General features: G+C 60.2%; 1 protein-coding gene across 1 annotated transcript; it reads left to right on the top strand.

Moving 5' to 3' along the window:
* Positions 1 to 1,352: 1,352 nt before the first annotated feature.
* On the top strand, positions 1,353 to 10,359 carry ANAPC2 (anaphase promoting complex subunit 2). Its single transcript, XM_040607236.1, has 13 exons — positions 1,353 to 1,516; positions 2,258 to 2,871; positions 3,372 to 3,504; positions 5,126 to 5,300; positions 5,440 to 5,559; positions 5,863 to 5,980; positions 6,059 to 6,237; positions 6,352 to 6,493; positions 6,857 to 6,932; positions 7,512 to 7,715; positions 8,370 to 8,499; positions 8,859 to 9,094; positions 9,853 to 10,359. Exons 1-13 carry the CDS (start codon positions 1,433 to 1,435, stop codon positions 10,063 to 10,065), a joined length of 2,424 nt encoding a protein of 807 aa, XP_040463170.1. The 5' UTR covers positions 1,353 to 1,432; the 3' UTR covers positions 10,066 to 10,359.
* The last annotated feature ends 1,925 nt before the right edge of the window (positions 10,360 to 12,284 follow it).

Below are 12,284 nucleotides of genomic sequence, written 5' to 3'. Positions count from 1 at the left end.
CTTCCCCTTCACCCCCAAACCATCCATCGGTTTTTGAAAGAAAATGGCTCCAGCCCTATCTGAAAAATAACTCACAGAAAGTGCTGACGGAGGGAACGGGGGGGGGGGAAGTTGAGTGCATGCAAAAAACAAGTGGGAAAAGGAGAACTGAGGCAGCAGGTCCCAGGGGCGTGGGTGTTTTAAACCAGATAGTTGAAGGAAGGTCATCGCTTATCGGAAAGCGGGCTGGGAAGGTCCTTTTGTTTTCCTTTAAAAAGCCGGTGAGTGTGTAATCCAGGAGGGAATTCTGCTGGAACGCTGCCCCAGGCCCGCTCCCTCGCCGACGCCGTCCCACGGCAGGTGGCAGAGGCCGCGTTCCGGGCCGGGCGAAGGCGCAGCAGCTCTGCCCGCAGGGCCGCTGTCACCTGCCCGGGCTCACGGGCCCCGGGCCGAGCCCCTCGGTCCCGCCAGCGCGGGTGCGGGGCTGCCCGGGAGCCCGGCCGGGAGCTGCGCCACGGGGCCGGGGTCCCCTGCGGGGGCCGGTCTCGGTCCGGCCCCGGCCGAGCTGCCGCAGCCGGCCCGGGCCCTCGCTACTCCGGGCCCCGCAGCCGCCTCCGCTCCGCCGGCCCCGGCCCCGCCGCCCCTGCAGCCCCGCCATGTGTCCCCCGGCCCCAGACCCGCCGTGTGGCCCCCGCCGCCCGGCCGGGCCCGGCCCGGCCCTGCCCGCCCCGCCTCCTCCGCGGCGCGGCGCGGCCCGGCCCGCATGGAGCCGCCGGCGGGCGCGGAGCTCCATGTTTCCCCATGGCACTTCACTCAAGGCTGGTGCTGTTGTGGCAGCGGGAACTGTTATGAAGCTGAAAATATTCCTTGCGATGTAGGGGCTCTGGTAACAGCTAAATGAACCCCTGTCTGTGAACGCAGAGGGTGTGACTCCAGGGGAAGGCAGGAAAGTGAGAAAGCGGCTAATCCTGGATGGCAGCAGGCATGGAGGGAATTCGTGCCCGAGAAGCCCCGGCAGAGCTGGCAGGACGCGTCGCCCTCCGGGCTGGTGGGGCGGGCAGGGCACCGGGATGCGCTCGGAACCCCCCGGGCCTGCGCGGCGGGGACATGAGGCACAAACCCGCACAAGCTCACGGCCCCGGGCCACTGCCGCCTCCGGACCCCCCAGCGATGGTCTGGGGATGCCCCTGGACCGCGATCCAGCAGCACCGAAGCGAAGCGCAGCCCCGGTCAGCGCCGGGATGCGGCCACGCAGCCGCACCGCTCCGCTCCGCCTCCCGGCTCCGCCCGCAGCTCCGGGCCCCGGGCCTGCCGCCCTCCGCAGCCCCGCCGTGTGCCCGCGGGCCGCGGCCCCAGCCCAGCAGTGTGTCCCCCGGCCCCAGACCCGCCGTGTGCCGCCCGGCCGGGCCCGGCCCTGCCCGCCCCGCCTCCTCCGCGGCGCGGCCCGGCCCGCATGGAGCCGCCGGCGGGCGCGGAGCTCTCGGCCGCCTGGAACACGCTCAGCACCGCCCTGGTGCCGCCCGCCGCCCTGGGGCTGGTGAGCGGGGCGGGGGGGCGGGGGGGCGGCCGGGGCTGCGGGGCTGCGGGGCTCCGCGCTCTGGGCCCTGTGGGCGCCTGAGGCGGGCCCGGCGCAGGCCCCGACCGCGCAGGCTTCCGCCCCCGGGGGGCTGAGGCGGCCCCGGCCCGGCCGGTCCCGGGGCTGTGGGGAGAAGCGGGCCCGGGGGCGCCTGGCGGGGGCGGCCTGTGGCTGCCGGGGACTGCGAGGGAGAGGCCGCGGCGGCCCAGGCGGCCCGTCAGGGCGGCCGGGGCAGGCTCGGGCCCGAGGGCTGGCAGTGGGGGCCCGGGGGCGGTGGGCAGCGAGGGCGGTGGGGGCCCGAGAGCGGTGGGTGCCCCCGGGTGTGGGCACTCAGGGGCAGTGGGGGGCCCGGGGGCGGTGGGAGCCGAGAGCGGTGGGAGTCTGGGGCCGGTGGGGGCCCGAGGCCTGGCCATGGGGGCCCGGGGGCGGTGGGCAGCGGGGACCGTGGGGGCCCGAGGCCTGGCCATGGGGGCCCGGGGGCGGTGGGCAGTGGGGACCGTGGGGGCCCGAGGCCTGGCCATGGGGGCCCGGGGGCGGGGGCTGTGGGGGTCCCAGGGTGGTGGGCACGGGGCTGCCAGCAGCGCAGCCCCCCGTGGGGCTCGGTGGAGCAGCGGGAGCTGCCAGGTGCCCTCTGAGCTCTGGGCCCCCCGGCACAGGCCCCCAAGGAGGGGTCTCCAATTCAGTGCCCCCTCGGCTTTCCAGGCAGTCCCGCGGTCGGATGCTGCGCAGCCGCTGAAGGATGCGGAGCTGCGGGCAGCCCTGGACGTCCTGCGGCGTTACGACTTGCACTCGGTGGTGGAGGAGTGGTTCGTCGAGGTGCTGCAGATGGACCTTCAGGCAAACATAGCTCCCGAGTTCTGGAATGGCATCGGCCAGCATGAGAACACGGCTGAGGAGCCCCAGTGCTCCTCGCTCCTCCTGGACGCGTTTGGTCTCCTCAGGAGGCGCCTGGACCCCTACCTGAACAGCCTGGAGCTCCTGGAGAGGTGGACCGAGGCAGGCTTGCTGCTGGGGACGGGTGCCCAGACGCTGCAGGAGAAGGTCTACACCATGTTCAAGGCGATCCTCTTCTTCTCCACGACCAAATCCTTCCAGGAGATGATCCAGCAGTTCTACGGCCGCACGTTCAGGATATACATGCGGCAGTGGAAGAAAGGAGAAGAGGGAAGGAGCGAGCGTGAGAGCAGCATGAGCGAGGACAGTGATCCGGAGGAGGGCGGCGGAGACAGCGCGCTCTGCACAGGCTGCAGCAGCAAGAGGGAGCAGTGCTGGTGCCCCAAAGCCATGGAGCAGTTTCAGCAGCTCAACGACATCCTGTACGTACGCTTACGGGGTGGTGGCTGTCACTCGCCAGGACCAGGCGGTCTGGATGGGGAGCAGTGGCGGGTTTTCTTCATTTCTGGAGATGGGAGGAGTTGCGCGTGAGGTCGGGCCGGGTCACGGTGATGGGTAGAGAACCTGACGCAGGGTGTCTGCAGGTGGCTGGCGACTGGTGGTTGAACAGGAGGAGATCTTTAGAGAGAAAGTTCTTCTCCCCGGATATGACAATGCCTTCCTCTTGCGCTAAAGCCACCTGTCCAAAACGGGGCAAACTTTTCTTCATGGAAAAGCTTTTGATAGCCAGAAAGTCACGTTCCTAAGGAAGGTGGGGTAGCAGTCACGTCACGTGCTATACACGCAGTGCGTCTGTGTGTCAGAGCATTTACACTGAGGCCTGCATCTGTGGCGTGTCCGGGGCGGAAGGTGCCTTTGGGTAGCGGGGCTGTCTGTACTTGCTTGTGCCTTTGATTCCATACACGGCGCATTGTCTCCATAGCCACCGGCTGCATTTGCTGGAGAGAGTGAGCGCCGATGCGGTCACGACCATCTTGCACAGGATGATAGAAGAGAGGATGGAGCAGCGATGCAGGGGGGAGTACGAGCGCTCCTTCCTGAATGAGTTCCAGGAGGTAAGGCAGGCGTGTGGGCGGCAAGGGCCCTTCCTTCGGAGATGAGCAGCTGCTGCTGTTGGTGCTTTAGCAGCTCTGGCTAAAAGCAGATTCCACCTAAACCCCTTGGTCCTGGGCTGCGACTCCCAGCGCGCTTGGCAGAAGAGGCGGTTACAACTCTCAGTTTTGGTTTATGCTGGAGGGGACGGTTTGCTCTGGCCCGTGCGTGACGGACCCTTGTGTTTCACCCGGTGAGGGCCATAGCAGGAATTTCTGTGATTCCGTTTGACAAGCTACAAGAGCGTGCAGTGCCACCTGGCCTGCAGAGGACCCTCCTTCTGCGTAGGTGGGCCCATCGTTAGAATTTGTGTGGCCGTTTTCTGTCCTCTTCCCGATTTTTCAGCACCCGTTTAAAACAGGCATCGAGAAAGTGAGACGATGGTCTGGCATTGATCTCACTGGTGGGCCATACACAGAATTAGAATCCTTCCTTGCGACGACCTGATTGTTTTGCTGCTGCCTTAAACCAAGTTTGTGTTGGTCAGCGTACCCAGCGTGGCCTTCAAATAAAATTGGTCTCCGGGTTATGGCTCTTGCAGGATCCAGCCCTGGCTCCGCAGGTTGCCCTACGCTCTTTGTTCCTGGAGGCGTGACCTTGCCTTTGCCTGTGTGGAAGCACAATGTGTGAAGTGAGGTTGCCGTGCAAACCAGGCGGCTCTCGGTGGTTGCCCCAGTTTCCTTGCTGTTTGCCACGCCGGCTATTTCTGTCGTGTGCCGACATCGGCAGGCATTTGGTATTTGCTCCCCTTTAGTTGGTGTGCAGCACTTTCTTTGCTGGACCTCGTGTGAAAGAAAGGCTTTTGGATGACCTGGAGATTGTTTGAGGACATTTTAAGGGCAGCAGGGAGAATGCAACTGCGTTCGGCTTGTCAGACGTAACTGAAGGTGCCCTTGCTCCCATCCCTTTGGGAAGGGCAGCGTGTTTGGCCACAGGACGCTGGAGCGTGTCAGAACTAGGAAGAGAGAATTTTAAGGCAAAAAGCATTAGCCTGGCAAAGCTACCGGCAAAACAGGAGAAGTCTGAGAAACAGCTTGCTAAAAGTACAAGTGAGAGACTCATCAGCAGTGGTCTGGAGAGTCAGTTGATAATCAGACTGTGACAGGAGCGCTCAGAGAAGATAACCTCACAGGAAGGAATGGGTTGGTTTGATAATGATTGTATTCCTTAGAACTGACTTTGCATCATTTGTAGTCCTTTCCTTTTCTCCTTCAGCATGCGTTACCAGCTTTCCACAGTCTTGCCCAGGTGTTGTGTAGTTGTCAGGTTTGTCCTGTCTGCAGTTGTAACAGTCAGAACGTGTGCATTTCTTCAGTGCGTCCTCGGTGTGGTGGAGTAGATAATTACAAATGAGCTCAGCTGGTATTTGAGGTCTTGGTTTCAAGTGCTTGATTTTGGTTGATGGTGGGTCCTTGGGGTGGCTTGCTTGCTCTTTACTGCTTTCAGGAATCACCGAAATGTGTCACAGCCGGTGTGGCGGGCAGTTTGCTCATTCATCTGCCTGTTGATAGGTGAAGTGTGGGACACAGCTGTGCATCCAGCTGTGGTGATCACCATCTCTGTGCTCCCCCTGTCCTTGTGCAGTGGATTGAGAAGGTGATCGGCTGGCTCAGCAGGGTTTTTCTGCAAGACGGTCCCTTGGCACGTTCCTCTGCAGAGGCTAGCAGCACCCTGAAGCGCTGGCGGTGCCACGTCCAAAGGTTCTTCTACCACAGCTACGCCAGCATGCGCATCGAAGAGCTCTTCAGCATTATTCGAGGTAGGTTTGAGCCATTCGGTCACTCGGACTTGGGCTGGATGCACGATAGCTTCGGCCTTCCTCTCCTGCGGTACCGCGCTGTCTCCTCTTGCCTTCCCCTGGAGTGTGGGGCTGCTTCTAATGGCGCTTCGGTTTGTAGATTTCCCAGAGTCCAAGCCTGCTGTGGAGGACCTCAAGTTCTGCCTGGAAAGGACTAATCAGAGGCATCAGCTGCTCAGCTCCCTGAAAAGCGCTCTGGAAACGCGACTTCTGCACCCTGGTGGGTACAAGATCCCCGCGTGTGCCGTAACACTGTGGGGAGCCTGGGCATGAATGGGGATCTGGTGGGACCCCTCATCTGGCTTTGTGTGTGATGAGTGGCAGGCGGTCAGGCTGTGCACATTCGGGTGTGCCTGGGCAGCAGGAGCTGCTTAGATCTTTCTGCCTCGTTTTCAAAGGGGTGAGGAGCTGAGCGGGAAGTTTAGCTTTGTCAGGTGGAGCAGAGGGCTTGGAGCATCCAGGCTCCCTGCACCCAAGCTGCCTGTGCTCTGTGACTGTGAGTCCCTGTGCCCCTCTCCTGCAGGAGTCAACACGTCCGACATCATCACTCTGTATATCTCGGCCATCAAGGCGCTGCGGGAGCTTGACCCCTCCATGGTTATCCTGGAGGTGGCCTGCGAGCCCATCAGGAAGTATCTGAGGTAGGAGGCTGGCGGGGCGGTCGTGGGCATCCCCTCTCCCTGCCCTTCACTCGCTCTGTTTCTCTTGCCTGTGGGCAGGACTCGGGAGGACACGGTGCGGAAGATTGTGGCCGGTCTCACAGGGGATGCGGAGGGCTCTGATCTTGCCAACGAGCTCTCGAAAGCTGACCCGGTGACCCTGGAGAACGGCCAGGAGAGTGACGATGACATCTCAGAACCGGGGGACTGGGTTCCTGACCCCGTTGACGCAGATCCAGGTTAGGTGCCAGGACCAGAAGTCTTGAGCAGCTCATTTGCTCATCGTCTAGAGCTGAGCTGAGCTGGGGCAGGTCTCTGATAATCTGGCACTGTCGTCTGCTTGATCTCGCTAGGAAACTCCAGTTCCAAGCGTCGGTCCTCGGACATCATCAGCCTGCTGGTGAGCATCTATGGCAGCAAGGACCTGTTTATCAACGAATACCGCACGCTTCTGGCTGACCGGCTGCTCCATCAGTTCAACTACAACGCTGAGAGGTGAGGTGCAGGTGCCCAGCCTCGGCGCTTTCCATGGTAGAATCACCTGATGAAGGTTGCTTCAGTTGTGGTCCTACGAGCAGCTGTTTTCTGGAACCAGGAGTGTCTTTGGCCATTTCCTCTGCAGCTCTGGGTCTGCATGTGGAATTTCACGTGCTCACCTCTTCTCAAGCTGCACCCTGCTCCATCCTGCACTTGGCTTGCACTGATTGGGCAGCATGTAGGTGACACCTTGCAAGGCTTCCTAGGAGGAGCACCCTTGTGCTAGAAGCTACCTGTTTTGGCTGCGTTGCAGGCGGCAGAGGCCAAGCCAGACCCGCCTCTCTGAGGGACCTGTGTCTGATCTGGTGTTTCTCTTACCAGGGAAATCCGCAACGTGGAGCTGCTGAAGCTGCGGTTTGGTGAAGCTCAGATGCACTATTGTGAAGTCATGTTAAAAGTATGGGTTTTACTTTTTAAATTCAAGTCCTGGGTGTTTGAACTCATTGTGAAAGAGGAGGGACTTGAGGAGGGACCCCAAAAGGGTTTTCTAGGAAAGTGGGGTTCCCAAAATCCCTGTGAGGGGGCTGGTGTGTGAGAGGCAGAAGTGTGTTCAAAATCTTGTCTGCTTTCTAAGCCCTTTGGGTTGGGTTGTCACCTCTGGGGAATGGTTGCTCTGGTGCTGTCGTCTCTCCTGCTCTTCCTGCCGTGCAGTATTCCGGCAGTGAAGAGCTGGGCTCCTCCAGCTCCTGTGGGGCTGGGACTCTGGCGTTTAATTCACTTGGAGCACTGTAGGAAGCACAGTTCTGGAGGGACTCCAGGCTAATGTTGAGTGGAACAAGCCCTTCCTCAGCCTCCCCACGACTGTTTCTGAGTGTGCAGCAGACTTTGATGCAGACACACATGACCTTGTCCTTTCCAGTGTCCTCATCATCATTTGGAGACGATGCTAGTCCCCTTGTTTAAGTCTCCCCTTTAGTAAGGGTTAGCACTGACTTGGAAGAGAAGGAGCTGCCTTAGCTTCCTGTGCCTTTTCCAGGATATGGCTGACTCACGACGCATTAATGCCAACATTCGTGATGAGGAAGAGAAGCTTCCAGAGGAGGAGAGGCCACCGTTCAGCCTTGTTGCTGTTATCCTGTCAAGTGAGTTCTGGCCGCTGCTGAAAGAGGAGAAGCTGGAGCTTCCAGAGAAGGTCAAGGAAGCCATGGAAGCCTATTCCAAGAAGTATGAGAAATTAAAGGTGAGGCACCTTTAACCCTCCTTCAAAACGATGTATGCTGTTGAGACTTTGTTATATGGCGTGGTCTGTGCAAAGTCTGCTTTAACATCCCTTGGATTTTGGCTGCTGGTACACCCATGCTGTTACGGTGGAATCGCGCAGTCCTTCAGCTTTGAATCGGGGGTTACAGCTGCCCCAGCTCAGCTGTTGCCTAATGGGGGGGTTTTCTCTTTATGGGGTGCCTGGGTCGTTGTGGTGATGGCAGTTAGGGAAGAGAGTTTTCCTCGGCCTTCAAAGCAAGCAGGGCTGTTTTCACACCAGTATGAGAAGAGATGGCGTGTGTTCCGAGGACATGCTGCCCCAGAGGAATCTTTATTTCCCATAGGAGATTGTCCTGGGCAGCCCGTTTGGTCTTCCAGTGTTTCCTCAGCCTGTGCTTACCCTGCCAGGTCTGGATGACAACTTGTGCCGAGGAGGATGTTTCCCATGATGGGGTGGGGGCTGGCTGGGTGGTGGCAGTGCTGGGTGATGTGTGAGGAGGGGAGCAGCTTCAGCATCTGGCAGAGGCCTGGGGGTGCAGCTGGCCCCGGTGGCAGAGGGGCGTTTGCAGTAACGCAGCGCTTAGTGGCTCCTGTTGGCAGATGTGCCGTAAGCGGCTGCTTCCCCCTTTTGCAGGCCATGAGGACCCTGAACTGGAAGTACCACCTGGGCCTGGTGGACTTGGACGTGGAGCTGGCAGATCGCACCCTCTCCCTGTCCGTGTCCCCCGTGCACGCTGCCATCATTTTGCACTTCCAGACCAAGAGTGAGTGCTGCGGCAGAGACTCGGTGTCAACCCCTCGTGTCCGTGTGCTTCGCATGGCTGGGTGGGAGGGCCATGTTAGGGGGGTGGCTGGAGGCTCTGAGAGCTCTGGCAGCGGGACCAAGACCTGGCTCGTGGGCTTGGACCTACCAGAGGGCTCAGCAGGTCCCCAGCCACCCTCGGAGACGGCACGGAGCAGGGCCGCAGCCCAGCACCCGCTCCGTGGCCAGGCAGCCCCTGCACACAGCTGCTTGCTGCTGGCACTGGCTGCCAGCCGTCCCCGTCCTCTCACCGAGTCGTGGCTGCTGGGGCTGGGTGGGCAGGTGTCCCGCTCTCTTCTCTGAGATCCGTGGGGTCTGCAGGTACGTGGACGCTGACGGAGCTGAGCGAAGTGCTCAAGGTGCCCGTGACGTCGCTGAAGCGTAAGATGACGCTGTGGCTGCAGCAGGGCGTCCTGCGCGAAGAGCCGCAAGGCGTCTTCACTGTGATTGAGGAGGAGCAGAAGGACCAGGTGGAGAAGGTCGTTCTGATAGACAGCGACGAGGAGGGGGACTCTGCCATGGCCTCACAGGCTGACCAGAAAGAGGAAGAGCTGCAGGTACGCGCTTGTGCGTCTCGGCTGCTTGCGAAGCCGGCGGGACAATGCAAACGTCCCGAGCTTTTGGTTTTGGGGAATCCGATTGAGATGAGGGCTTCAGTTGGCGCTTTGGATTTGCATTTTCCCCTGCAGGTGGCTCAGTGCAGCGTGATGGGTGTTGGAAGGGGCTGTCCCTTGGTAAACGCTCACTGGTGCAGGGGCTGGATCACAGCCTTCCCTCCAGGGAAGTGCCCGGCTGCTGAGCCACGCAGCCATTTGGGTATCTCGACCTCTGTTTTCTCAGTGTAAATAAGAAAACCTCTGAGACAGGATTTCCTATTTAAAAGCAGCCGTAACTTTCTTGGATTCCCCCAGGCGGGGCTTCATGGCACTTAGGCTGCCAAAAAGGCTGCCCCGGCACTAACAGCTGGACCTTTGCCTTCTCTGCGTTGTGGTTCCTGGGCGCTTCCAGTGCTTTTCCTACCCGTGTGTCATGTGCGCGTGTTGTGCCGCTGGGCAGCACGCAGGTGTCATACTGGTGTTTATCCACTGAGGGTCATGCACGGGCTGCACGTCAAAGTCAAATCCTGCTTTCTGGCTGGGTGTCCTGTTCTTGGATGTGTCCTCTTGGAAGGCCGCATGCTTCTGGCTGAGAGCAGAACTCACAGCCACCTACTACAGCCCTGCTCCGCTTTTGGGACGAGGGATGCCCAAGCACCCCTTTTCTTCACGGTGCAGATGGCAGCGTGATTTACTGTTGCTCGCGTGTCCCCCCGCAGCTGTTCTGGACGTACATCCAGGCCATGCTGACCAACCTCGAGAGCCTGTCCTTGGAGAGGATTCACAGCATGCTGAAGATGTTTGTGATGACAGGCCCGGTGGTCACCGAGATCGATCTACAAGAGCTGCAGGGTTTCCTGCACAAGAAGGTGCGGGACCAGCAGCTGATCTACTCGGGCAGTGTCTATCGCCTTCCCAAGAACTGCAACTAGACTGCGAGCGTCCCTGCCTTCCCCTCGGTGTCACTTCTCCGTGCCTGTGCTGGGTTCCTGCGTGCCACCCAGATCTCTGCACCCTGCTGGGAAGTTCCTCTGCTCTGGGGGTTTTCTGTGCCCTCTTCCCCAAAGCGGGTGTCCTTTTCCACACGGAGACGGCTCAGCAGCAGCCTGGGCTGTGCACCCACAACTGCTGGGTCTGGGCCTGCTCCCCACGGTGCTTTTCCTCCGGTACGTGAGTGTCTGAGCCCACTTCACTGGGCAATAAAAGCCAGCAGTCGTCTTTTCTCAGACGGTACCAACTCTTTTTCTTTCCTCTCAGCCCGCCAGGCACTGTCTCCCCCTCTTTGGGTCTCCATCTGTGGTCCCGGGAGGTTTTGGGAGGGGGGCTGTTGGCTCCACTTGCTGTCTGGGTCTCTGTGTGCGGCTAAAGCAGCATCCTGCAGCTGGCTGTGATGAGCGAGACCCTGCACAAAAGCAAGTGTTCGTGCCGTCTCCTGCGGCTGGCGTGGGAGGAAGAGTGCAGGATCCGCTCACTCTTGCTTGGGACTCCTAAACTGTGGGGCACGATCGTTTTGTGGGATGAAGAACGCTTTGGATGGAGGAGGCGTAGCAGTTCTTCAGGGCAAGCTGTTCAGTCCCAGCGGAGAAGTAAAGTGGGTTCTCCTGGCAGCGGTGGGATTGCTTCACTGTGGCAGGGAGACACAGCGGCTGCCCTCAAGGGTGCGTTGTCTTGGTGAGCTCCAGAGGCCCTGGCACCACTGAGATGAAGGAGGGGGTCGGGTGGGATAACGCCTGAGCTCCGCTGGTTAAGCATCGCGCCCCAGCCTGGGGATCAGGCAGTGGGTTTGGGGATGGCAATCCTGTCTCCGTTTGCTGCCGTTCAGGCTTCTGTGGTCCTGCTTCCCAGGTGGGTTTTGCTCGTTGGGAGGAATGTGCTGGGAAAATCTGGCTTTTAATAACCACTTGCTTTCTGTGGAGCAAAGAATGAGTGTCCACGGCTTCAGGAGCCTCCCCCCTCCTCTGCTGGCTCCTGTGTGCCAGCCCGCGGGCACTGCAGCTGCTGGAACTGAGGTCCCAAAGGGCCACGCTTGAACCTCGGGAGCAGCCTGCAACCCCGGCTGCACTGCTGTGCGTCCTGGTGCACGAGAGGCCCGCGGAACACGGAAAGCAACTCCTATTTAACATACAGCCTTGTTGACGCTCACCTGCCACTAAATAAATCAAAGCAGCCCAGAAGTGTCTGGGCTCCATCCAAAACTCGCATGCCATGGGAAGGCGAGATGGAGGAAGACGTGGGCAGCCTGTGCAGATATCCCTTGAAGAATCCTCTTCTCTGTATGTGCTGCAGGTGCAGAGCCCCAGGGCTGCGTTTGGCAGCTTCTCTTGTTTTGTTTTACTCTTTCAGGAAAGAAAACTGTTTGAGCATGTGGAAGTATCTGGAAAGGCAGGCAGCCACAGGGTCAGTGTCTGCCAGCCGCAGGAGCTGGAGCTGCGCCGGGTGTGCCATGGCACGTCCCACTCCGCGCTTCGTGGCTGACCATTGAATGTCTGGGCACGCTGCGGCTGCGACGGCGCAGGCAAATGGCTCTTTTTGATCTTTTGAGATCAAAGGAACCACCAGCATTGCAGCGGGGCTGCTGGCAGCCAGGGCTGTCCCTGGCCACTGGTGCAGGCAGGGCCGGCTGCTGGGGCAGGGATGGTGGCTGTGAGTGACGCCAGGGCCCTGGCCAGTTCTGCTGTGCTTGTAGATGCAAAAATATTTCTTTATCTGTGAGCACAGGTGGATATATTCCTCCCCCCGCAAGGCAGGCTGCTGCGGCGCGGTGAGTGTGCCCTAGCCATACCCCATCCCCAGCAGCGCTGCCAGCCTCCCCGTGATGAGATGCGGGGCACATCCAGCCCTCCCCACCGTGCCCAAAGCTCTGCTGGTGCTTGGGGGGTCAGGGTGGGGAAGGGATGGGATGAGCACCTTTCCTGCCCTGACTTTTCCCAGCTGCCTTGATGCTGCCCCTGTGGGATGTGATGAGTTTGGCCATTCTGAGCGGGAGGGCGAGTGTCGCCGCTGCGGAGGGGACCCGGAGTTGTTTCCCTCCCCACGGAAGGTCCTGGCGTGGCTGAGCTGGAGCCACCAGCTGAGCATGGTCTTTTCAAAGTATTAGAATAGGAAAAAATTTGGTTTAATGAACACTTTAGCTTTTGTGGAATGTAAAAGC

The sequence above is a fragment of the Falco naumanni genome, chromosome 9 (assembly GCF_017639655.2).
Source record: "Falco naumanni isolate bFalNau1 chromosome 9, bFalNau1.pat, whole genome shotgun sequence".
NCBI classification, from domain to species: domain Eukaryota; kingdom Metazoa; phylum Chordata; class Aves; order Falconiformes; family Falconidae; genus Falco; species Falco naumanni.
This window is presented reverse-complemented; position numbering and strand designations above follow the sequence as displayed.